This window comes from Lissotriton vulgaris, chromosome 1_1 (genome assembly GCF_964263255.1).
Source record: "Lissotriton vulgaris chromosome 1_1, aLisVul1.2, whole genome shotgun sequence".
Taxonomy (NCBI): domain Eukaryota; kingdom Metazoa; phylum Chordata; class Amphibia; order Caudata; family Salamandridae; genus Lissotriton; species Lissotriton vulgaris.
Window position 1 is genome coordinate 913778845 of NC_141685.1, and position 27316 is coordinate 913806160.

Consider the following 27316-nt stretch of genomic DNA (forward strand, 5'->3'; position numbering starts at 1 on the left):
CCCCCAACCCACTCTGCAGAGAAACTGGAACAAAATCACCATCGACCAGATCTCCTCATCGCTTCTTCAAAACCCCCCCGCCCACTCCTCAAACCCAGACCAAGCAGCCACCAACCTCACCCAATGGTTATCCAACAGCGCCGACATCTTAGCACCACTGAAAAAACGACAAATCAAACTAGGCAGCAAGAAGGTCTCCTGGTTCAACGATGATCTTAAGAAATCCAAGAAACTCTGCCGCTCCCTTGAGAAGGCCTGGAAAAAAGACCCAACCACCAGCACCAAGGACGCCTTCAAAAACGCCACCCGCATACACCACCAACTGATCTGGAATGCCAAGAAAGCCGCTTTCAAGGACCGACTAGATAACAACGCCCACAACAGCAAGGAATTATTCAACATCGTCAAGGAATTTACCAACCCTTCGGCCAACTCCAACGACATCACCCCCTCCCAAGCCCTCTGCGACTCCCTAGCCTCATTCTTCCACAACAAAATTGCAGACATCCACAACAGCTTCGACAACCGACCCGAAGACCAACCCACCCAACCCCTTGCAGGACCCCCACTCCCCCTGAACATCCTCAATGACTGGAAGCCAATCTCCACTGAGGACACCATCCGTCTGATGAACTCTATCCACTCAGGATCCCCCACAGACCCATGCCCTCACCACATCTTTAACAAAGCAGACTCCATTATAGCACCGCACCTCCGAGACGTCATCAACTGCTCCCTCAACTCCGCAACCTTCCCGGAAAGCTGGAAACATGCCGAACTCAGCGCCCTTCTGAAGAAACCCACAGCTGACCCCACCGAACTCAAAAACTACCGCCCTATCTCACTCCTTCCATTCCCGGCCAAAGTCATCGAGAAAGCGGTCAACAACCAGCTCGCCGCATTCCTCGAAACCAACAAATCCCTCGACTCCTCACAATCCGGCTTCCGAGCCAAGCACAGCACTGAAACCGCCCTCATCGCAGGAACAGACGACATTCGAACTCTACTGGACAATGGAGACACAGTCTCCCTCATCCTCCTCGACCTCTCCGCAGCCTTCGACACAGTCTGTCATAGCACCCTTTTACAACGCCTCAGAAACGTCGGAATCCATGGAAAAGCACTGGAATGGATCACCTCGTTCCTCATCGGAAGAACCCAGAGAGTCCGCCTTCCACCATTCAAGTCAGAGGCCACTGAAGTCATCTGCGGCGTACCACAAGGATCTTCACTCAGCCACACCCTCTTCAACGTATACATGAGCCCCCTCGCGGTCATCACACGCCAACACAACCTCAACATCATCTCCTACGCCGACGACACTCAACTGATCCTATCACTCACCAGAGACCCTAACACTGCCAAAACCAACCTGCATGAAGGAATGAAAGAAGTAGCCGAATGGATGAAGCACAGCCGTCTGAAACTGAACTCAGACAAAACAGAAGTCCTCATCCTAGGCACCTCCCCCTCCGCCTGGGATGACTCTTGGTGGCCAGAGGCCCTTGGAAAAGCACCTATACCGACGGACCATGCTCGGAACCTGGGCGTCATCCTGGATTCCTCACTCTCGATGAACAGACAAGTCAACGCCGTTTCTTCATCTTGCTTCAACATTCTTCGCATGCTCAAAAAAACATTTCGCTGGATCCCCACCGAAACTAGAAAAACAGTCACTCACGCTCTGGTCACGAGCCGACTGGACTACGGAAACACCCTCTACGCCGGTACCACCGCAAAAATCCAGAAAAAACTTCAACGCATCCAGAACGCTTCAGCCAGGCTCATTTTAGACATCCCGCGTAAAGAACACATCTCTGGCCACCTGAAAAACCTCCACTGGCTCCCCGTCAATAAGAGGATCACTTTCCGGCTCCTAACCCACGCACACAAAGCACTCTACGAAATCGGACCCGAATGCCTCAACACACGACTGTCCTTCTACACACCCTCCCGCCAGCTACAATCCTCCAACCAAGCCCTTGCCACTGTACCTCGCATCAACAAATCCACCATGGGAGGTAGATCCTTTTCCTACCTGGCAGCTAAAACCTGGAACTCACTTCCCACTCACCTTCGCCTTACTCAGAACCACCTAGCATTCAGAAAGCAACTTAAAACGTGGATATTTGACAAGTAATTCCCCACCCTTCTTCAAGCGCCTTGAGACCCTCTGGGTATGTAGCGCGCTATACAAATTTATTGAGATGACTTGACTTGACTCTATTTTGTAGGTATGCTGCAATGGCAGTAAAGTGCAGTCTGATAGGCGTGTATGCTAAATGACACTTTTGAAGGTGTAATAGGTATCCTATGATGTGTTGAATAGACACATATAAAGAATTGATGTGGTTATTTTGACAATATATTACAAACTGTTTCCACTTAGCTGCATAACATGCTCTAGCGGTGGGACGTCTAGCTTCTTTAATAACATTCATACATTCTGGAGGTAGGTTAAGGTAACCAAACTCTATTACTTCAGGACCCAGATCGCTAGGTTGAGCTGAGCTGGGTCCGCGTGTCTGATCTCTCTATGGTTCTGCGTTCGTAAGCGTGGAGATAGGCTTACTTTCTGGTGTGGTACCACAGAGAGTTGCAGCAGCGTGGTGTACAACGGTTGTCTGGCCCAAGTTGGAGCAACTAGAATGAGTCTTGGGGAATGTTGCTGTAGTTTGCGTACTACTAACGGATGTAGTGGGAGAGGAGGAAAAGCGTACGCAAATTTTCCGGACCAGTTCATCCATATTGCATTGCCTTTGGACCACGGGTGTGGATATCTGGCGGCGCAGTTTGGGCATTTTGCATTTTCGTGGGTGGCGAAGAGGTCTATCTGAGGTTCTCCCCACAGTTGAAAGAACGATTGAAGAACTTGCGGATGAAGTTCCCACTTGTGGATCTGCTGTGTCTGTCGACTTAGCAGATCTGCTATTGTGTTTTGAACTCCTGGAACATGTTGGGCTAAGAGGAAGATGTTTAGTGATATAGCCCATCTCCATATCTGCTGGGCTATCTGAGAGAGCTGCAGAGAGTGTGTCCCCCCTGGTTTGCTTATGTAGTACATGGCTGTCATATTGTCTGTGCGGACTAAGACAGCCTTGCTTAATACTTGCTTTTGGAATGCTTTTAGGACTAGAAATACAGCTAGTAACTCCAAGTGGTTGATGTGGAGTAACTTTTGTTGCGGTGTCCACCTGCCTTGCATGGTGTGATGCAGTAGGTGAGCTCCCCAGCCGGAGAGCGATGCGTCCGCTGTTATGACTATTTGAGGAACTGGCTCTAGAAACAGTCGGACTTTTGAAAGGTTTTTGGTGCTCCACCATTGCAGAGAACGATGAGTCCGGCTGTCTACCAACACTAGGTCTGTTAATTGACCATGCGCCTGGTTCCATTGTCATGTTAAGCACTCTTGAAGTGGACACATTTGTAATCTTGTGTGAGGTACTATGAATATGCAAGATGCCATCATTCCTATGAGCTGCCTGAACACTTGAGCTGGAAGAGAGTGTTGCAGTTTGAATTTTGTTAGGAAAGTTTGTACACTTGTTATCCTGGCTGGAGAGGGATATGCTAGTGTTAATTTGGTGTTTAATGTAGCGCTGAGATATTGTTGTTACACGTGACGGTTGCAGATGCGACTTGGCAGCAGTTGAATTGTGGGGCGATTGTGTGTTGTACACACTGGCTATATGAGCTGGCTTTCATGAGCCTGTCGTCTAGATATGGGAAGACGTGGATATGCTGTCTTCTTAAGTGTGCTGCTACTACTGCTAGGCATTTGATAAAGACCCTTGGTGCTGTTGTTACTCCGAATGGTAGTACTTTGAATTGGTAGTGCTGACCGTCTAGTACAAATCTGAGATATTTTCTGTGCGCTGTGTGGATAGGAATGTGGAAGTAGGCGTCCTTGAGATCTCGAGTGACAAGGAAGTCGTTTTGTAAAAGGAGTGGAAGGACCTGCTGGAGTGTGACCGTATGAAAGTGGTCTGATTATATGTACAGGTTTAGGGGTCTGAGGTCTAGAATAGGCCTTAGAGATCCGTCCTTCTTTGGAATTAAGAAATACAGGGAGTATACTCCTTTGTTTTGCTGATGCAGTGGAACTATTTCTATTGCATTTTTCTGCAGGAGGGATATAACCTCCTGTCTGAGCAGTATCAAATGTTCTTGTGACATTGGCGCTGTTTGGGTGGTATGTCGGGGGGGGGGGTAGATGTTAGTTCGAGACAGTAACCTGATTGAATTATTTGTAACACCCACCTGTCTGATGTGATGTTTTTCCAATCTGGTAGGTATTGTTGTAGTCTTCCCCCGACAGGAGTAGAACGGGGCGGGGGAAGGGGAGGAAGTCATTGGGCAGGGGTGGAGGCAGAGCGGGAGTTTTTTTTTACCTCTGCCCTTATTGTTGTTACCTCTGTAACCACCCCTTTGGTAGCCCCTACTATAGGTGGACTGTGTGAGGGCTTTGTAAGAGGTAGAGGGTGTCTCTGAAGAGTATACCCTGGTGGTGCCTCTAAGATGAGTGGCAAAATTAGTGTCTGGGAGCCTGCAACTGCAGGGCTCCCATAGATTTGGCTGTATCGGTATCCTTTTCCATCTTTTCAAGGGATACGTCTACATTAGGTCCAAATAAGTGTTGCTCATCAAAGGGCTGGTTAAGTATGGCACTTGGACTTCAGGTTTGAACCCTGAAATGCGTACCCATGCGTGTCTATGCAACAGAACACTGGTATTAATTGCTCTGGAGGCAGTGTCTGCTGCATCTAGTGCACAATGAATAGAGGGGTTTGTAATATTTTTCCCTTCTAGGATAAGCTCATTTGCTCTGTCTTTATATCTATTAGGGAGGTGCTGCATTAATGATTCTAATTCATCGTAATGTGCCCTGTCATATCTTGCCAATAATGCTTGTGCATTGGCAATACGCCACATGTTTTCTGCCTGATACGCAGTTCTTTTACCGGATGCGTCAAGGAGCTTAGACTCTTTATCCGGTGGGGGAGCTTCACCTGATGTTTGTGAATTTGCTCTTTTGTGTGCATTAGAGACAACAAGAGAGTCTAATAGTACTGGGCCTTTAATCTATGCTGGATCTGAAGGGGCAGCTTTATACTTTTTCTCTATTCGTGCGTTGATGACCCGAGTTCTAACTGGGTCTTTGAAGACTTCAGGAGCATGCTTAATAACTCCCTTAAGCATGGGTAAAATTGAGGAGGACCTTTGTGCATTAAGAAAGGTCTAGGAATAGGAAGTCTTCTTCTACAGGGTCAATATGTAGGTCAACCCCATAGTATTGTGCAGCCCTGTGTACTAGCTGATTAAATCCCAGAGTGTCTTCTGGTAGGGATGGCCTAGAGGGATCTATATCTTGAGGGACGTTAGGGACGTCTGGGGTATTATAATCATTCCAAGGGTCAGGTGAGCCCGGAGGAATAGAGTGATCTTGTGGCTCACAATCTGCACCCTCCCCTGTGTCGTCAGAGCTATCATCCCTGTTGTCATCATCTGGAATGATAGAAGATGTAGTGGAGTTCTGTGGGAGGGGAGAAGGCGGTGATGGAGGATGGGGAGGATGAGCAGAAGGAATCCTTAGAGGAGAGGTAGCAATGTCCTTCTTCTTTGGATGAGGAGCCGGTGTAGATGTATCCAGTGGTCGTTTTTTTGAACTAAGAATTAATCAACCAGTGGTTGGATCCTTAACAAGAGTCTTTTGTGCAGGGTCTGGCTGAATTAAGTCCTCTGCAGGAGGCAGATATTTTGGTGTGGAGGGCTTTCTCGGCACCGAGCTGGGAGCTTCTTTTGTCTTTGAAGCTTGTTGTTTGGCAGTGTCTTTAGCTGGAAAAGTATGAGCCTTCTTCGGCTCTGATGGTTTTGTCGGCTCCGATGATTTTTTCGGCTCCGATGGGTGTTTCGGATCCAATGGTTTTTCCGGATCCGAAGCGGGTTTGCTTGGGTCCGATCTTGGTTTCGGTGCCGAGGGGCCAACAGTAGGCTTTGGCGCCGATTGTTTCGATGCCAGTGCAGAGGCCGATGAGGATGTCTTTTTCGGTGCCGATAGGTGTGCGCCGGCACCGTGTGGAGGCAGACTCGAGCCTGAGTCGCAGGAAGGCTTAGGGAGTTTCTTAGCCGAGCCCGAAGGTGGGGCAGTGGAAGCAGTGTCCCGGTGTGCACCCGAGGGTGTGACCGAAGCCTTTTTAGAATGTGTCGAGGAAGGGTCGGGGTCGGCGGTCTTACTTACGACCCGCTGTGCTGGAGTGATGTCCTCGACTTCGGAATCTTCAGCCTCTGAGTTGCTGTTGACTCCATGACGTTGTTCTGGGAAGCCAATGCCCTCTTGGAAGATGTCGTCTGGAATCGGATCTGATGAATGAGTCATTGTTCTTTGAGCTCGTTGGTCCCGGATCGTCTTCTTGGAGCGGAAAGAGGCACAAGCAGAACAGTCTCTGGCCTCGTGCTCCGGTGAGAGGCAAAGGTAGCACACCTCATGTAGGTCTGTGTGGGGAAACTTCGACCCACATTAAGGATACTTTTTAAATGACCTCCTTTCCATGAGCTTGAAGTTGAGGCCTAGGTGGGCCCGAAGGCCTTCGTTGATGACCGGAATCGAAGACTTCGGAGTTGAAGAGTAGCGTTGACTGGAAACGCGTTCGAAAACAATACCGTCGAAGCTGGTGAGGATTGCGCGCCGAAGGAAATCGGTTCCAACACGGAGCGCTGGAAACACATCTGAGCCCGGAGGCGGAAAAAAACAATCTGGGGCTGGAGCCAATGCCCATGCGCAGTATGACCCAAAGGAGGAGTCAACTATCCTGTGACTTCCTTTTTTTTTTAACATTTTATTTTTCAGAACCAGATAAAACAGGTACATACAAAAGAAAAAGTATTCAAAATACAATAATATTATACAATAAACAATGGCTTTCATGTTTGATTTGTTTTCATTCTCATATTGAGAGAGAAAGTGAAATAAAAATGAAGAAAACAATAAAAAAAAAATAATAATAATAATAATAAAAAAAGGCATATAAAACAAGATATTAGGGTAAGTCATTATCATACAATCATACTGTGCTAAGCCTCCTTTTCCAATTAGTAATGGGTTGCCAGATCGCCATACCACGCATAGCGGATCTTGGCCCTCTAGTGGCATAGATAGGACTTTCCTGATTGAAGACCCCGAGAAGGCGTGCTAACCACATTTGAAAACTCAGTGGATCTGAGTCTTTCCACCGTGCTGCTAGTATTACCCTGAGGACTGCCGAGCTTATAAAAAGCATGTCCTCTTCTTCCCTGCTCAGGTTTAGTGTATTATCAGTACCTAGCAGATATAGAGTAGGGGAGTCGAGTATTTTATGGCCAAACACTTCCTCCCAGAATTCACAGATAATTTTTTTAATAAGTGTTAGTTGGTCGCATTCACAGAACATGTGAATAAGCGTTGCAGGGCCTTTAAGACATCTGGGGCAGTGATCGTTCTCTCTTTTACCCCAGGCATATAATTTGGCCGGAGTATAGTATAGATTATAGATAGTCTTATACATCTGGGCTATTAAACTGGCTGACATAAGTAGTCGTGATGATAGGCAGAGACTCATATCAATATCTACATTCGGATTATCAAGTCTGTCTGCCCACGCAATTTCTGTATGTTCTAGATCATCTTGTATCTTATCCAGTAGCTGACCATAGATTGTACCTATTCTTGCTGTTCTTTTAGCGATAGTATCGATAATTTCAATTTTCTCAGAGTTAATATTAGGGTTCTTATGTTTGAGCATAGTATGAATCTGCAAATATTTAAAATAGTGCCCATTTGGAAGATTACATTTTTGTTGTAAATCAGTAAAAGTATAAGCCTCATTCGCACCAAAAAGGTCACCAACTGAGGTAATTCCTACAGAGTGCCATTTCTTTGCGATAGCATCGCTCCCTAGTTCGGGAAGAAGATTAGAATGCCATAGGGGAGAATACCTGTTAAGCTTTAGGATGTGCATATATTTCGTAATCCTTAACCAGATTGTCCAGGCATTCGTGATAACTTTGAATTTATTTTTCTTGTAGTAGCTTCTCTCTACTTGTCTTAGAAAAAGACCTTTAGCTTTTTCCCCTAGGGATAGCTCGTATATAGATGGGATAGGTACATCCTCCATAGTATCTGAGCTAGGATTCTCATAAAGTAGAGGAGCCATCTGTTGGAGAAATGAAGCCCAGAGATATAGCAGAATGTTTGGAACAGCTAGTCCACCTTTGTTCTGTGGTAGTGACAAAAGCTTCAAGGATCTTCTGGTTTTGCCCTGTTGCCACATAAATTTGGACATAATAGAGTCTAGAATTTTGAGGATCTTTTCTTCTGGTATCAATGGAATAGCCCGGAAAAGATAAAGCACCCTTGGCAAGATATTCATTTTTAAAAAGTTTCCTCTACCAATTATTGACAACTGTAGACTATTAACCCGATCTAGATCTTTCTTTACAGTGTTTAGTAATGGCTCATAATTGAGTTGAGAGATTCGTGTTTCATCGGGGCTTATGCTAACACCAAGGTATGTAGCAGTGTCAGTTTTCCTGTGATCATTACAAATAATGTTATCGGTACATAGGATGATTGTTTTTTCTTTATTCAGAGAATATCCAGAGTAGCGTCCATAGACTTGCGTTACTGCCTCCAATTCTGATATTGCCACGGAAGGATTAGGCGTTAGTACCGCAATATCATCTGCATAGGCCAATACTTTGGTTTCAAATTTGTTAACAACTATAGGTGTGATTAGTGGGTTCTCTAAAAGTTTCAAAATCAAAGGGTTTATACACAGGGCAAATAATATCGGAGAACATGGACAGCCTTGGCGTGTGCCTCTGGATACTCTAATTATACTTGATTCAGAGCCTATTATTTGTAATTTTGCTATTGGTTTAGAATACATAGCCATTATAGACTTGATGAATTTTGGGCCGAAATAATACTGCGTCAGGGCTGCCCATAAAAAGTTCCAGAACACCCGGTCAAAGGCTTTCTCGGCATCCAGAAGGATCATCGACATCTGGCCTCCTGTTGCAGACATTACATCAAACAGGGAGATTGCTCTTCGAGTATGGTCGGTCGTACCTTTGCCGGGAATAAACCCGTGCTGCCACGAGGAGACCAGATGTTCGACGACCCGTCCGAGCCGGATGGACATTATTTTAGCGTATAATTTGGAATCCGAATTGATTAGGGAAATTGGACGATATGATGATAATTGATCATGAGGTTTGCCCTTTTTTGGAAAGATAATTATATTTGTTTCTCTCCATGAGGTGGGTGGGATACCACTCCATTGGATCACTAAACATAGATCATATATTAGTGGGCCCGGGGTATGACTGAGAATTTTATATAGTTCCAGAGGTATTTTATCGGGGCCTGCCGCCTTCCCAAAAGCCAGTGAAGACAAAGCAAGCTGGACTTCTATAAGGGTAATTTCTTTCTCAATCTCTTCTCTGGTATTATCATCTTAAGTCGATCAAGAAGATCTTTCAAAAATAAGTCTGCGTCTGCCCTGCTGGTTTTGTTATCATCCTGGTAGAGGGTCTGATAGTATTGTTGAAATGCCCCGATTATTTCTGGTGTTTGTGTGAACGTCTGCCCTTGTGATTGTATCTTTGTGATGGCATTATGGGACATTTGCTGGCGTGTATGTAGTGCGAGATGTTTGCCAACTCTCTCCCCGTTCTCGTACACTTCTTTCCGGTGTGTTTTATATGTCTCAGCAGCTTTCTGAGTCAGGTCAGAGTTAAGCTCAGTTTTTAACACTAGCAGACGGTGCATAGCTAGTTTCCCGTTTTCGCCTTGAGCTATTTGTGCCATGTGCTCTTCCTCTGCTCTGGTCAAATCAGCCAATTGTTGATGATATCCCATATTGTTTTGCTTCCGTATTCTAGCTTGATAGCTCGTAGTTATGCCTCTTAGAGCCGCTTTAAAAATATCCCATACAACAACCCTAGAGGCACTATATCTGTTTATATCAAAAAACTCTTGGGCCCAGCTAGTAATGTGAGTAATATAATCTTTGTTGGCTAGCAGCTTCCTATCAAATGTCCATATTCTACGTTCCCTTTTAATGGATCCAAGTTCAATAGTAAGAATTAGAGCATTATGGTCTGAGATAATTTTAGATTCCTTTAAAATTGTGGCATTGTCAGCCAAATCACTAGTAGCAAATAGATAGTCAATCCTGACATATTTGCTATGGGGGAAGGAATAATAAGTGTAGCCAGGGTCAGGGTAGTTTTTTAGGTCCCATACATTGGTTAACCCAAAGCTATCACAAAGTCTGCTAAGAGCTTTGAAGACTCGTGGCTTACGGCCAATATAGTGAGGATGTGTATGGCTACTGAATCGAGGGCCTAGTGATATGTTTAGATCTCCACATAATATAAGTGGGCCCTGTATAGGTGCTAGCTCGATCTCAAGTGGTTGATCATGGTGGTGGCAAGCACTCTGAGATTCCGCTGGGGAAAGATGGGCAGACTGCGAGATTTTCTCTTCTGCCCACTTGCTTTTCAGCACGCTCTTTTTTTAGCGCATTTTTATAATTAATATCAGATTTCTACATTCAATTGATTAAGAATTGTAATGTATGTTTTTTAAACAACTGTACCTGTTTTGAACTCTTGTGCTGATTCCCGGTTCCCCTGTGCCTTGTTCCACCGCGGCTGCTCTGTGCCGATTGTAGTGGAGGGCCAGGTCGGGCGGCGCCATCTTTAGTGAGGCCCGGTCCCTGGCTGGTCGGGAGGTAGCGGTCCTGCTCGGGGAGGGGCTTGGGCGATAAATAATGATATCCCATAGGGCGTGCAGCGGTCGCGCGCAGCGGGCGCGCCGTCTGCGCGCCGAAGGAGCGCCAAAGGAGCGCCAAAGGAGCGCCAAAGGAGGGCCCGTCTGTGCCCGTCCGTGCCTCGGACGGGCCCAGGGCCAGCCACTCTGCTCGGCGACCCCCCGGGAAGGCCAGCTCTGAGACACGCAAGTATTCTCGTCACGATCTCATGAGTCTTGCCTCCCCCGGTGGTAGATTGCCTTGTTTGCGCGCAGACCCAGACTGTGTTCTGGTGAAGTGCCCTAGCTGTGGCTTTCTTCCCCAGCCTTCTCTACCCCCACGTCCAGTAATTCACGCCGCAGTTACTGCCATTAGGGCGGGTCTGATTAATGCTAGATCCGTGGTGAGACATGCCGCAGATGTTTTCGAATTACTAGTGGATGGCCAGTTGGAGGTGCTGTTCGTCACGGAGACGTGGATGACCAGCACATCCGCTCCCAGCGTGGAACTTGCTGTCCCTAGAGGTTTCAAGATTGCTAGGGTAGACAGACCCCTGGGAAGAGGGGGCGGACTAGCCGTCATTTTCAAGGATGAGTGGCATTTCGCCTCTGAGCCACCGGCTGCGAATGCTGGGGGCGAGGTTCTTCACTTTTCCATAACAATTTCCCCCCACTTCACTTTAGGAGGGTCCCTGATCTACAGGCCCCCAGGCCAGGCTAATCACTTTCTCGACTCTCTAGAAGAATACATAGTGCCGCGGGCCTTAAGTTTTCCTAAATTTCTTCTGGTCGGCGACCTAAATATTCATATGGATGTTCCTGACTCACCTGAAGCCCATAGGCTTGGTGAAATTCTCGACCTCGCACAGCTCAAGCAATGGGTGACTTCCCCGACGCATACGGGAGGCCATTTGCTTGATCTAGTTTGCTCCAACTTCCCCATTCAGACTGTTAACGTTGAAAAAATAACCTGGTCCGATCATGATCTGGTTAGGTTCGCGTGGGAAATGGTGGAATCCGGTGTAACACCCCCCATGCGCCACACCCAAAAGATCAACTTGCCTGCGTTTAAACAGGCCCTGTCAGGAGCCCGCCCAAGATCTTCGAGGCTCCTAGATGAGGCGGTCTGCGGGTTCAATGAGTGGGTGTTGCAGGCGGCTACTGTATCTACTAAACACACCACCGTGTCTAGACACCGGCACTCTCCCTCCCAACCCTGGTTCTCCCCTGAGCTGAGGGAGATGAAACTAGGCTGCAAAAAACTAGAACGAGCGTGGAGATGTGGGTATTGCTCTGAGGCCAAATCTGCACTACGTTTAGCCCAAAAAGACTATTACGCAGCCATTAAGGTTGCTAAAGGGAACTACTATGCAGGGCGTATCGCTAAAGCTGATAACAATAGTAGAGAGATCTTTTCTATTGTTAGGAGCTTTGTATCCCCTGTTGCTGATGCTGTCACTCTTCCGTCCTCTGCGCAATGGTGCGAAGACCTGACCACCTTCTTTATTAGCAAAATAGCCAAGATTCAGCAGGACCTACTAGCGGCTCTGCCTGCGGACTGCTTGGCGGCTGACGCGGGTCCTACAGCATGCCCCCACTCCGAACAGCAGCTTACGCACTTTGTGCAAGTTGAGGAGGATATTGTTCTGCCTCTTCTCCAATCCCTGAAATCCGGTTCCCCCGCTGACCCATGCCCAGCCCGTGTGCTTTCAGAGGTGGCGGAAACGGTCAGTAGTGAGATCACGCAGATAGTGAACCTCTCCTTGGCTTTAGGCAAAGTGCCTCTCGACTGGAAACGAGCCAAACTTCTGCCGCTCCTGAAAAAACCGGGACTGGACGTCTCGGTCCCCGGGAACTATCGTCCCATATCCCTTTTGCCAGCACTTGCTAAAATCTGTGAGAAAGTGGTTCTTCAGCAATTGGAGAGTTTTGTAGAATCATTTAGTGCCCTCCATCCTGCCCAATCGGGCTTTAGGGCGGCCTACAGCACTGAGACTGCGCTGGTGGAGATGTCTGAGGAAATTCGGGAGTGTTTAGACGGAGGCGGCAGAGCGGTCCTGATCCTATTGGACCTCTCTGCCGCGTTCGACACCGTCCCCTACGAGCTCCTCCTCGCCAGGCTGTCTGCTCTTGGTATTGGGGGGGTTGTTCTGGCCTGGTTGTCCTCTTTCCTCTCCGATAGGACACAGCAGGTCTGGATGCCACCCCACGCCTCTGAGCCCAAACCACTTCTCCCAGGGGTCCCTCAGGGATCTACTCTTAGTCCCCTACTGTTCAACATTTACATCACCCCCCTGGTTTATCTAGCGGAACAGTACGGGGCTAAGATTATAGGGTATGCAGATGATACCCAACTACTGTTTACCTGGCCAGATGATAATCTGGATACGTCGGAAGTCCATCTGTGTTTGTCCTCTGTATTTCGCTGGTTAACTCAGGCCCAGCTGAAGTGCAATGAGGACAAATCCGAGGTGCTCTTTTATGGTTCCTTTCCCCCCTTGTTCAGGAAGACGCTGTGGCCCCCAAACATTCCCAGCCCGAAAGAGATGGGGAGACCTGCGAAAAACCTTGGCATCTGGTTTTCAGAGGACCTTAGATTTGAGGACCATATTAAGAAGCTTACGGGTACCTGCTTTGCCACGCTGAGAATGCTTCGCAAATTCTTCCCTTTGCTCCCAAGGGATGCCAAGGAGACGGTTGCTCGAGCTCTCATACTGGCAAGGCTGGATTACGCGAATGCACTGTTCAGTGGCATTCCGGCCTACCTGGTGAAACGTCTGCAAATTATTCAGAATGCTGCTGTCCGTCTTCTATTTAACATCCCGAGATGGAAGAGTGTGCGCTCTGATCTTCACACTCTTCACTGGCTTCCCGTTGCACAGCGCATTCTGTTCAAATCCCTGGTGCTTGCGTTTCGAGCTATTCATGATCAAGGCCCCCTGTATCTAAGAAAGAGATTCATTTGCTATGCCCCCGCCCGCACCCTCAGATCATCTACTCTGTTTAAATTGTCTCTTCCCCGCTTTAAACGAGCCAGACTCGGCGGTCAGTCGATCTCCGTGATCGTGGCTCGGGCCTGGAATGCTCTTCCTCTCCAGCTTCGCTCTATGCAAACTGTGACGTTATTCAAGAAAAATCTGAAAACCCATCTATTCAAGAGTGTAATCTAAGCTGTCTTTCTTTTTGCTGTTCAGTGTACCCGTCTCTCCCAAACCCGCGCCAGGATAGTCCCACGTAACGGAGCGCGTTACAAAATGTTTTATACATACATACATACATACATACATAGGTGCTAGCTCGAGCTCAAGTGTCTCAAATATAGTCGGATCATCGGACCATAGATAGAGCAGATAGTCATACCAATGCCTAGTTTGATAATTACCCATCTGCCATGAGTGTCTACTATTTTATGAGTGGCCTGTCCCAGAAAAGTTTTAGCAAGCACTGCTACCCCCCTAATATTGGAGGTTTGTGTGGTACATGCTAATAAATTGTATCCTCTGATTTTAAGAAGGTGTCTTTTCAGCCAGGGCAGGTGTGTTTCTTGAAGGCAGATGATATCTGCTGGGTTTCGGTAGATTATCTCTCCCAGCCGTTGGCGTTTATCACTATCTAAGAGTCCTGAAACATTCCAAGTTCGTATAGTTAACTTCCCCATGGTCCTATGTTTAGCGAGCCATAATCAGCCAGTGCCCTCAGTTCATATTGATAGTGTGTTTGATCTGACTTGATTTTGATTGCCCTATACCGTAAGAGTAATATTGATTGAAAATAAAAAGTAAGACTTGAATTGACTCTGGTTCTGTTTTTTGAGTTTCTTTTAACTGTTTCCCCCCTCCCCCACTTTTCTCCCCCCGCCTCCCCTCCCCTCCCCCTAACCTCCCCCCCCTCTCCCTGCGAGACGTCCTGGGTCATAGGGCGCCCAGGTGTGGCCGTCGGCAGGGACTGAACGTCCCAGCACGCATGCACCGTGGCCTAATCAAGAATATATACATTTTGGGTACATAGACTACATATAAGTTACTTCACTTTGTTGTCATCCTAACCCAAATTTTTACAGAATTGAGATGCTCTCCTTCTTTATCTTGGTCATATCTTTTTGTTTATTTTCGTTTATTTATTTATTTATTTATTTTCCCCTCCAATGAACTGCCAGTGTGTAATCCGCTGGCATATATGTTCAATAAATTGTAATGCTGTGATGGTTAAGACCGTTACAGAATGCCTTTTGTTATTTTCCGGTGTTCTGCTTGCTTTTCTCAGTAATTTCTTTTAGATAGGCCTCAGCCTGGATCTCACTTGTGAAAGTTTTAATTGTTCCTTTATAGATGATTTTCAGACGCGCCGGGTTTTGTAGGTATACTGTAGCTCCAGTCTGTTCAATTGGGGCGAATAGTTTTCTCATTCGCCATCTGCGTTCTACTGTCGCGTGAGCGAAGTCGGGGCGTACAAAGAAAGTAAATCCCTTGAATTCTGTTTTATTTGACGGTCTGGCAATATCATAAATTTTTTCCCTTAAGATGAAATTTCCGAAGTTGACCAACATGGCCCTCGGGTACTGTGGGGTTTGATGGTTACGTTTGGGGAGTACCAAGGGAAAGCGATGTGCGCGTTGGATCTATTTATTCAGGTTCCAAGTTTGGAGTTCGGGAAAAGATGTTTTCAGAAGGTCAGCCATGAAGCCCCTTGGATCATTTCCCTCTGTGCCCTCGGGAATTCTGAGAAAGCGCAGATTGTTTCTCCTGCCTCTGTTCTCAAGGTCTTCAACCTTTTGCATCAGGTCTTTAATAACACCTTCATGTTCTTTTTCCTGAGTTTGGAGTTTTGTGACATCGAGCTCGAGATTTTCAGTACGGGTTTCGACAGAGGCCATTCGGTTAGATATTTCGGAGCAAGTTTGGTCTACTTTTTGTACAGCATCTTGGAGTTTTTGTATAGCAGCATGATTCCTGTTGCTGTCCATTTTGACATCCTTATGGAAAAGTTTGATGGAATTAAGTACTTCGCTCAGAGATGGCTCACTTGTATTTTCATGTCTGTCACTGTACTTTCCATTTTGTGCTGACGCCATTTCCAATGGAGCCCAATTAGAACACATGTCTGATTCAGATTCTATGGGCTTTTTAAATAGTGAGTCGTTCTGGGTATGGTTAGGTCTTTCTTTAGCATGTTCCGTATTACTCCCAGGGTCAGTCGTTTCATCATATGATAGTTTACTGTGTCTTCTATGTCTAGTTCTTTTTTTTTCCAGCTTCTTTTTGGGAGTGGGATTTTGACCCCCTGCCCCTGATTTCCCTTCGCCTATGGTATCAGAGACCTCCAGCATTGCTTCTACCAGTTTGAGGCTTGAGCTTCTTTCAGTTGGATTATCTTCCTCTCCTGCCTCGCTTGAATCAGTTGTCGCACTAGAATTAGATACTCCTGTCTCATAGATGTCTGAGTCATAGTCCGCATCTATGGCGGATACTTTTGGCTCAGGGTATAGTTCGCCACCATCGCTAGATGTTTGTACCAGGGGCCTTGCGGAAGAGTGTTCAACTTTCAGGGGTTCAGTCGAAAGTATAGGCAAAGATTCAGTCGCATCACTTGTATTTGCACATGAGATAGTGTTTTTACTCGTATTTGCGTTTGAGTTTGCTGTCAGTTTGTTCTGCCCTTCCTTGAATAATGGCGTAAAAATATTAGATCCTGGGCTGGGAGCCTACCTGCTGACCTGTGTTTTTGGCTGCTGCTTTCAGATTTTTTTATATTTTGCAACCTCCTTGCCTTTTTGGCTATCAACTCCAGATTCTCATTGTCGTCGCTTTGTTCTTTTATTAGGATTACTCTGTCCTTTTCCTTTACTTTATCATTACCTTCATTTTTGTTCTTGTCTTTGTCGTTATCTTTATCAATGTTTTTTTCCGGTTTTTTATCAGAGGCCTTGTCTGTGTTTTTTTCCGTCGCTTTATTTTTGTGTTTGTCCTTATTTTTATTTTTCTCCACATTGCTACTACTAGCGTTGCTTTTCTCATCGGGGTTCTCTTTAGCCTTGGACCCTCTAGTTTCAGGTCGTCGTTGCCCAGCTTTTGGTTTTTGGACATTGTTGGTGTTATGTGTCTCTAAAGCGGCTTTTCTGGGTTCTTCTGGCACTTCTGGCTATCCTGGCTCTGCTAGATTACCTTGTTGAGTGTTTGATTCGATTAACTGTTCAGATATTTTTTCGGATATTATATCCTGTGACTTCCAAAGACTTTCTAGAACAAAAATAAACTGCAAGCATCCGGGCCCAACACTAGGTGGCGATTTATGCACAGTGTGTAATCTGCAGCTTATGTGCCTCGAACACACGGTTTCTGAAGAAAAGAATTTCCATCTAGAAGGCCAGAAATAAAAAATACTGAGCAGAACTCGAGAAGAGATATCACACAACATGCAGTAGAAAATCTGAGAGCCTGTAGCCTCTGTGGTTAGGGTTCTAAACAGTTCTGTCACCGGATTGGATGGGCTTTGGGCCATGTCGAATGGCTATAAAAAGCTATTAAAGTGAATGTTTTTTCTACATTAACTTCAATGTTTAAGTTTTACTTACTGCTCTATATGCACAGTGGGACTTCTACTTCGACAACAGGGAACAATTCAAGCAGATGAATCTATAAAAGATCCAATACTGGAGAACTGTCAATACCATCCATAGCCAATAGCAGTTGATCTGTTTCAACATTCTCTGGCAATATGCTATAATGACACAATGAAACAATTCATTCCATCACTCATGAACAGCAGCAAACTTCCGGACCAATCCCTAGACAAAGACTCAAGCTAAGGGATTGTTTGGGAAGCCCATATTTATGAGTTTCATAAAAGACTGCAGACTAAACCTAGGGGTGAATCTGTTTTAGCAGCACTGTATTTGCCTTCTTTCAGATACAGAATTACAACGTGCAACTGTTTCGACTCACTAGTGCAATGTCCCGGTGGCTTGGGTCAAGAATCTTCAAAACCACCCTCAAGTCACGACTGTTGTTGTTCTGCTCGGTGGAAAAGTACTCAGTTTCCTCATCACCAACCTCCAAAACATGAAGAAATCCATCATAAATGTTAGTTCGAGTGCCCTGCCCCAGATGAGCAACCTAAGGATTAAAACACAAAGACAGGAATAAAACTGCTGTCAATCAGCTGATTGGTGTGCTTAGTAATGACCGAAGACGGATCTAATACAAACTGCTGATCTGAGGTCTGTTTATTTAACTTACTTGTTGCGTATTAAAGCTCTAGTACAGAACACAAATGACACAAACTAACAAAAAACATTATGGCAGTTAAGAATGCATACACAACAAACCCACTCAAACTTATAGGTACACGTTGTCAAAAACACTGTTTTACCATATTGACTGACAATATATGAACGTTCACAAAAAGTGCAGAAAAAGTGTTAAATAAAAGTTTTCTGTCACTTAGTTCATGCTTAACTCTTCAAATAGAAAACTGTGGATATTTTTCACCAAGATTACCTAGATAAGTAGTTTTTGCAAGAGATGGCAAGGAATATGCTACTTACCAGTATGCATCTGTTCTTGGCATGAAGGGCTGCTGACATTCATATCTGTGCATAGATCGCCGCCTAGTGTTGGGTCCGGATGATTGCACATTGTTGTCCTGGAAGAGTCTTCGAAGTATCACGAGATAGGTGGCTCCTCCCTTGGACTACAGTGCGCATGGGCATCCTCTCCATCCCCAGATTGTTTTTCGCCATTGTGGCAGAGATGGAGTGTAATACTGAAAGTGATGACCATGCCTGAAAATGCTTCTGAGAGCTGCAGCTGCGACAGGCACCGGGGAGGAGGGCGGGCGATATGAATGTCAGCAGCCCTTCATGCCAAGAACAGATGCATACTGGTAAGTAGCATATTCCGTTCGAGGCATGAGGGCTGCTGAATTCATATCTGTGCATAGAATAAATAGGAGTTACCTCCTTACCGGCGGGTGCCCATGCCAGCTGCAGCAGTCTGAAAGAGTTCTGAGAACAGCTAGTCCTACATCAGCTTGCTGTTTGGAGTGTACTTCTACGCAGTAGTGTTTGGTAAATGTATGTATGGTGGTCCATGTGGCTGCTTTACAAATGTCCTCTAGAGGAATATTACCCAGGAAAGCCATGGAAGCCCCTAACTTGCGTGTGGAATGCGCTCTAGGGGGAACTGTTAATGTGCGCTTAGCTTTTTGATAACAGATCTGGATACATTTAACAATCCACCTGGCGACAGGAGGAGCCAAGATGGCGGACGGGACGGACGTGTGAGCGCCCGGCTCCCCGAGCCGTCTGACTTCGCATCGATATCCTGGAATCTATCCTTGCCTACACCGCGCTAAGATGAGGACATGAACGCGCTGATGATAGTCGCGTTCATTTGCGGTCTCCGCCGGCCGTTTTGGATGAAAACTCGTGGAACTAGCCGATCACCGGGGCTGCCCGTGAACCCTGTGCCGATTGCCGCCGCTGGACACTGCTGCTCTTAGCCGGTAGGACGGGCTGTGGATGTACCGGTGTTTGGGACTGCGTGCCGATTGCGGAGAATGGACGGAGCTTATCCTGTCCTTTGTAGTGCGACTCCCGTTGGTTGAGGAGGGTGTGCTTGGGAGACAGGAGCCTTTTGTACTGCACTTTCCACTTTTACGCTGCTCCCAACTTGGGCGGACTCCATCTTGCGGCGTCCTTTCAGTCGTGGGCTACCCGTACCCACGGGAGACGAGGGGGCTCTCACTATGCACGGCCCACTGCACTGATAGCCGCGTGCCCTTTCGTGTTGGAACGATGGTTCTTTTATAACGGAGCCGCCCCCCTCCCTCCAGTGTGGATCCGCGGAAAAGATGGCAATGGCGCCTGCCCTCCAGCATGGACAGAGGGCTGCTCCCTCATCCCCAGTTTGCACGGACCTGCTCGCACTTGAGCCGGAGGCTGATCCGAATGCGACACTGTGCAGAGCGGATCGGCTGGGGCTACAGAGTGACCTGACCTGTGGTGATATCCTTGATGCCCTTGCAGACTTACGGGCAACATGGCGGCGCAATGCTCAAGAGTTGGGGAGAAAGATCGATGAAGCTGCGTTTTCCACAAAGCGACCGAGGCTGCCTGTCTCCCTGCTGCCTACGTGTGCTTCTACAATGGATACAATGTGCTGCATGTGCGAGCAGAAGATCGAGATGTCCCTGGATACAATGTTGCGTGTCTCCCTACCGACAATGCTATTGCTACAAAGTCTCCCCTCACTCCGGGAACTGTGACTCTGCCTGAACAACTGCTATCAGAGCTCCGTTTATCGCCCTCCCAGTTGTTTGCCCCCTTCGAGGGTTTAGCCTTCGGAACCTTCTTTCTACGTTGCTGGAGTGAGTGTCATCCTGCATGGCAGGGGGGGTTCGTCATTTTGGCCGCTGAATTTGTTGGAGACTGGGAACACTCGTCTTCTTCTCTGCTGCTCCTTCCATGTCGAGAGCGGCCATCTTGCTCCTTTGTTCTGCCTGCAATGTATCCGCGGAGATGGTCATGCTTGGAGAGATTTCGTCGTTCTGGCCAGGGTTGAAGGTGCCCCTCACCTCGGCTTTGCTTGACCGGCTGGCGGAGACCCGGACTGTACTGTATTTTGCTATGCTGATTGTGTTGCAAGTGCAGCTTTTTCCCATTTGAGATTGCGATTATTATGTTCTGTTGTGTTTCTTGCTGATGGGAAGGCGGTTCTGTACGGGCCCGGGGTTCTAAGTGTGAATGCTTTTACTTATAGGAGCTGGCTTTGTCTTGTGCCCGCTATCAGGCCAGGATTAGGCTGATTCATAATGCTATGGCTTCCCGGGTGGGCTGCACAGGGATTGGAACTGCTTAGTATATGTTGTTAGCACACATCGCGAAATGACTTCTTCCATCTATGCTATTGTTGCAATTATTACAGCACTGCTGCTTTCGGAGTAGGAGGTTTTCAGTGTGTGGAAGCTGTAGATGGCTGAGGGTCCCGGGCGCTCTGATGATACGTAGGCTCCTCCCCACCTTATTCTTTTTGGGAGTTTAGATCAGAATAGTTCATTCTTTTCTCACCCCCTATATCATAGGTGTTCACGTTTTTCTTTCTTCCTCCTCATTCTTCTCTTGCTCTTCTTTCTCTTCTATATTTCGGGTTTACTGGGCGACAGGCACTATGCTGGGGGGGGGGGGGTAGGCCGTAGCCTCCGCATTGGTGTAGGGTGGGGGGGTAATTTAGTACTTCTTATTAGTTCTATGGGCCTTTATTTCTTTCTTATGTCTTCTGTGCTTTTTCTTTGGTTCGATTCTGGGTCCGGGTTTGGGGCTGGCTGAGTGGGGGCGGCGCTGAAGGGGTGCGTACTTGCTGGTGTGAATATCCTGCTGTTGCTTCGCACCGCCTCACTGCCTGAGATTCTAATTTCCATGGTTGTTTTTCGAAATGCTGCCGCTCTCCCGTGATGTGAAGATATTGCGCGGACTCGAATCTCCTTGGGAATTATTCTTCACTGCCTTTTTCCCTGATAAAATTATAAAAAACTTTAAAATTAACCTTCATTTCTCCTTTCCCCTGGTGTCATGGTTTCTCCTCAGTGTAACATTCATAAACTGTTGCTATTTTGTCCGTTGACGCTAGGGGGCCGCAATGTTTGTATCAGTGCTTAAAAGTATCGTGGCCGGCCTGATGGTTGTAGGCCCGTATTTGTTCTTTTTACATGCACGAATAAAGGTTTTCAAAAATTTAAAAAAAAAAAAAAAACAATCCACCTGGCAATACCGGACTTGGAGATAGGGTTGCCTTTATGTTGTGGAGAGAATGCAACGAACAGTTGTTTAGTCTTTCGAAAGTCCTTTGTCCTGTCGATGTAATACAGGAGAGCACTTTTGACATCTAAGGTGTGCAGTGCTCTGTCTGCCACCGAGTCTGGGTTAGGAAAGAAAACTGGTAGTTCTATATTTTGGTTAAGGTGGAACTGTGAAACCACCTTTGGCATGAATTTAGGGTTGGTGCGAAGCACTACCCTATTCGTATGAATTTGCAGGTAGGGTTCCTGAATTGTGAGAGCTTGCAGTTCACTGACCCTCCGCAGCGATGTAATAGCTATTAGGAAGGCCACCTTCCAGGTGAGGAGCTGTAGTTCACAGGAATGGAGTGGCTCAAAGGGCGGCCCCATGAGTCTGGTGAGAACGATATTCAAGTTCCCAATTGGTGAAGGGGGGTGTCTGGGAGGGATTACTCTCTTAAGTCCTTCTAAAAAGGCTTTAATGGCTGGAACCCTGAAAACGGAAAGGTGTTGCCTGTTTTGAAGTTAAGCGGCTATGGCCGCCAGATTGATCCTGATGGAACTGTACGCAAGGTTGCATTGGTACAGAAGCAACAAGTAACATATGTTTTGCGTAGACGTGTCCAACGGATCAATGTTATGGTTGGAGCAGTAAATAACAAACCGCTTCCATTTGGCTGCATAGCAGGCCCTGGTAGTCGGTCGCCTTGCCTCCTTGATGATGTCCATGCACTCAGGAGGCAAGTTCAGGTACCCAAACTCCATGACCTCAGGAGCCAAATCGCAAGGTTTAACTGCTGGGGATCTGGGTGCTGAATGTCTCCATGGCTCTGAGTGAGGAGGCTGGGAGTGAGACGCAGCCGTTGGTGAGGCACCACTGAAAGTTCCAGGAACGTGGTGTACCAAGCCTGCCGTGCCCACGTTGGAGCAACTAGGATGAGCGTCATGGAGTGTTGTCGCAGTTTGCGCGCCACCAGAGGTATGAGGGGGGCTGGCGGAAAAGCGTACGCAAATCTGTTGGACCAGTTCATCCATATCGCATTGCCCTGAGACTGCGGGTGTGGGAACCTGGCGGCGAAGTTTGGGCATTTTGCGTTCTTGCTTGTGGCGAAGAGGTCGATGTCCGGATGACCCCACTGTTGGAAGTACGGATGGAGAACTGACGGGTGGATCTCCCACTCGTGCATCTGATGACTGTGCCTGCTGAGCAGGTCCGCCATCTGGTTGTCGACACCCGGGAGATGCTCCGCCATGAGGAAGATGTACCTTTGAATGGCCCACTTTCACATGCTCTGGGCTAGGTGAGACAGCTGCGGGGAGTGCGTGCCTCCCTGCTTCTGGATGTAATACATGGCGGTCATGTTGTCCGTCCGTACTAACACGACCTTGTTGCACAGGTGCAGCTTGAATGCCTTCAGTGCCATGAAGATTGCCATGAGTTCCAACACATTGATATGCATCAGTTGCTGTTGTGCTGTCCATAGTCCCTGCACTGTGTAGTGGAGGACATGCTCTCCCCAACCCAGGAGAGATGCGTCCGTCGTTAGCACTATCTGTGGGACAGGCTCTTGGAACGGTTGTCCCCTGCAAAGGTTTTGTGGGTTCCACCAATGCAGAGAGCTGTAAGCACGACTGGTCACCAACACTAGGTCTTTTAGATGGCCATGAGCCTGGTTCCACTGATGGGCTAAGCATTCTTGAAGGGGTCACATGTGCAGCCTCGCGTGCGGGACAATGAATATGCAGGATGCCATCATGCCGATCAGTTGCATGAAAACTTGCGCTGGGAGGGATCGCTGAGGTTGGAACCTCCGGATGAGCGTTTGCATGCTGTAGACCCTGGCTGGGTTCGGCTGCGCCATGGCCAACTGGATGTTTAGTGTCGCCCCCAGGTACTGTTGCACATGGGCCGGCTGCAGGTGAGACTTTGCGTAGTTTAGAGAGAACCCCAGACTGTGAAGGAGGTGAATTGTACGTGACATGTCGCGACCGTACTGCTCGGCAGATTTGGCCTGCACGAGCCAGTCGTCCAGGTAGGGGTACACGTGAACACCTTCTCTGCGAATGTGTGCTGCCACAGTTGCCAAGCATTTGGTGAAAACTCTTGGAGCAGTCGTGACCCCGAACGGCAGAACCTTGAACTGGTAATGCTGACCGTTGATTGTGAACCTGAAATATTTCTTGTGACTCGGGTGAATGGGAATGTGGAAATACGCATCCTTGAGGTCCAGGGTGGCCAGGAAGTCGCCCTGACGGAGCAGCGGTAGGACTTGTTGTAAAGTTAGCATGTGAAAGTGCTCCGAAAGGATGTATTGGTTGAGGGGTCTGAGGTCTAGAATGGGCCGCAGGGACCCGTCCTTTTTTGGAATCAAGAAGTACAGGGAGTAAACCCCTGCACCCCTTTCCTCGGCAGGCACACGTTCTATGGCTCCTTTTTGCAGCATGGAGAGTACTTCTTGCTGCAATAAGAGCGAGTGCTCTACGGACATAGGACGGTTTCTTGGGGGTATGTTGGGGGGGGGTGGAGGTTAGCTCTAGACAATAGCCGTAACGGATAAGTTGTCGCACCCACCTGTCTGTTGTGATGTTTTCCCAGAGTGGCAGGAACTGCTGGAGTCTCCCCCCAACAGGTGTTAGATGGTCGGGGGCAGTGACATGAAGTCACTGTTTGTTGGGAGTGGAGGCCCTGGCGCTGTTATTGCCGCGGCCTCTCCCCTTGGTGTTGTTCCCCCGGTATCCACCTCTGGTGTTTTTAGTGTAGGCAGATTGTGTGTTGCCTTTGTCGTACTGTGAATGCTGTTGAGCTTGTCCTCTTGTTGCTCCCCTGTTACCGGAGCGACGAAAGGAACCGCCCCGAAACTGCTGTGACTGAAGAGCCCCCATGGATTTCGCCGTCTCAGTGTCTTTTTTCATTTTCTCAAGTTTCGTGTCCACTTCGGGTCCAAACAGGAAGTCCGGATTAACCGGCTGATTGAGAAGAGTAGTTTGGATCTCTGATTTAAACCCTGAGATGCGCAGCCAGGCATGGCGCCGCAGCATCACGCTAGTATTGACTGCCCTTGCTGCAGTGTCAGCTGCATCCGGTGCGCATTTGATGGACGCATTGGAGACTAGTTTCCCCTCTTGTATAACCATTTCTGCTGCCTCTCTGTACATGTCAAGCATGCGCTGCATTAATTGTTCCAGGGTGTCGTAGTGCGCCCTGTCGTACCTAGCCAACAGGGCCTGTGTATTGGCTATTCTCCAAATGTTAGCGGCTTGGGCCGCCACACGCTTCCCTGACGCTTCAAAGATTTTTGACTCTTTGTCCGGAGGGGGAGCGTCACCAGTTGATTGAGAGTTAGCCCTTTTGCGTGCATTAGCCACCACGAGGGAGTCCAAAGGGAGCTGGCCTTTGATATAGGTTGGGTCCACTGGGGCAGGTCTATATTTTTGTCAACCCGGGGATTTATGACCATGGCTTTGGTTGGCTCCTTGAAAATGGCTGTGGCATGCTTGAGGACCCCCTTAAGCATGGGCAGAGTCTTGGTGGTGCGTTCAGACGTGGAGAAGGTATCAAACATGAAATCCTCATCCTCTGGCTCCGCATGCATCTCAACGTCATGGTTGAGGGCTGCCCGCTAAATTAAAGCATTGAATGCAACAGTGTCCTCAGTTGGTGATGGTTTCACAATGTAGGACTGAGAGTCTGGTGCGGTTTGGGGGTCATCAGGGTCATCACCTTGATCTCCCGCTCCTGACCATTGATTCGAGACATCTTGATCCGTTTCAGTATTGTAAGAGAAGCCCATTTGGCTATAGTCCGCATTTAAGTCCTCCTCACTTTGTGTTGGAGATTGAACAGCATGGTGCGAGTAGTCCTGAATAGGTTCAACAAGAACCGGAGAGGTGGTGGAGACCGTCTTCCTTTTGAGGGGAATCTTGTAACCTTCCAAGGGATGTTCAGGCGCTATCTTCCGCTTGTGGACGGTAAGCCTGCCCGACTCTGAATCAATAAACAGTTTTGCCTGGTTGTCGTAAGAAGGCTCATGATAGACGTCCTGTGCATGGGAGGACACCTTCGCCATCTTTGAAACCTCGAGCTGTTTTGGACGGGCCGTGGGCGGAAGGCCAAACTTAAGTGGCGTTGAGTCCGCATGCTTCGAACCGGAAGCGCTCGTTTCGGGTTTCTTAGACGCCTGTGTAGGCCGCTCGCTCGACCGCGTCGAATCGAGCTCCCGGCGCAGTGCGCCTCCATCCTTGGGCGTCGACGACAAAGTCGGGGCGTCCTTGCCCGTGGCTTCGACCCTTTTAGCCAGCCCAGTCTTGAGCCCCGAGAGGGGTGGCTGTAGACCTTTTCCAAACGGAAGTCCTTTGCCCTTCTCGCCATGTGTGGTAGTCAACGCGGGCACCGACGTCGAGGCCTTCGAGGCGCCCGTCTTGGTGGCCGAACCCTGCTTCGAAGCCCCAGTCTTGGCGCCAACAGGTATCTTCGGCGTCGAAGGGTCGTCGACAGCCTTCGAGGAGGACGTCGACGTCGAACCGACCACCATCTTGAGCAGTTTCGGTTTCGATTTATGCTCCGTCTGTTTCGGTTTCGATTTCGCGGAATCGACCGATGGCTCCTTCGAAAGGGTCTTAGCCTGGCTATGTCGCGGGGCTGTAGACCGAGAGGATGGATCTTGGCTAAGGCCTTTCGGCGATGCCTTGACCGGAGCCGGAGAGGGCGGAATGTTAATGATAGGCCCCGGAACTGCGGGCGGACTCGGTTCTCCACCGGAGTCGTCATCAACGGCTGCAAGGGCCTGATCGTCGTTCACTACCTCGACGACGCCTTGGTCGTGGGCGAACTCCTCATCTGGCTCGTCCATCTCGAAATTGGAGTCCTGCTCGGACGCCGGCTCCGACAGTTCTTCGGGAACGTCGTCTTCCGCCTCTTCCTCATCCTGGAAGAGTTTCTCGTCCCCGGCATCGAAGATGTCTGCAGGCGCTGGTGCCGACCGCTGGGCCGACTGCTGTGCTGCGCGTCAAAGTTTGATGGTCTTCTTGGATCGGAACCGTGAGCAGGCAAAACATTTCGACTCATCGTGGTCGGGGGACAAACAGGTATTGCACACTGGGTGCACATCCAAGTTCGAATACTTTGAATGACAAATGGGGCACCGCTTGAACGTGGTCCGTTCCATCGTCGATGTAGTCTGGGCCTGTGTAGTCGAGAGAATCTTCTTTCGACGCCGATCGAAGAACCGAAAGGACTAGGCACCGAACGATACAATACCGACGTTAAGAAGGCCTTTTGGCCTTAGGAATAGAAAGAGTACAAGTTATTTAACTGGAGTTAAGATTAGACATCCGAACCCAATGACGGAAAAAAACAATCTGGGGATGGAGAGGATGCCCATGCGCACTGTAGTCCAGGGGAGGAGCCACCTATCTCGTGATACTTCGAAGACTCTTCCAGGACAACAATGTGCAATCATCCGGACCCAACACTAGGCGGCGATCTATGCACAGATATGAATTCAGCAACCCTCATGCCTCGAACACTTTGATTTGCATTTGGTTACTACTATGAACAGAGATTGAACTCTCCATGCATTTCTTGGTGAGAAATTTGCAAAGAACTGAATCAGAGACTTAGAACTGGCTGCGGGGGCTTCAGACGATACGTGTGTGTGAGCATCTTCATCCTTTTTGCCTGCTGGGTCTACCACAAGAAAGATCTTTTAGCTAATTACCTCACAAAGGTTCGAAGAACATCTAGTAACAACA

The 27316-nt window shown here is 48.1% G+C and overlaps 1 protein-coding gene across 2 annotated transcripts in view; it reads right to left on the reverse strand.

Annotated features, from left to right (window-relative positions):
• The window catches only part of TYK2 (tyrosine kinase 2), an 841948-nt gene that overhangs the window by 226455 nt on the left and 588177 nt on the right, over positions 1–27316 (reverse strand). For both annotated transcript variants that reach the window (XM_086959057.1, XM_086959053.1), the window contains exon 12: positions 17734–17904. In XM_086959057.1, coding sequence (XP_086815183.1) covers positions 17734–17904 — 171 coding nt within the window. The remainder of the gene's footprint in view (positions 1–17733; positions 17905–27316) is intronic.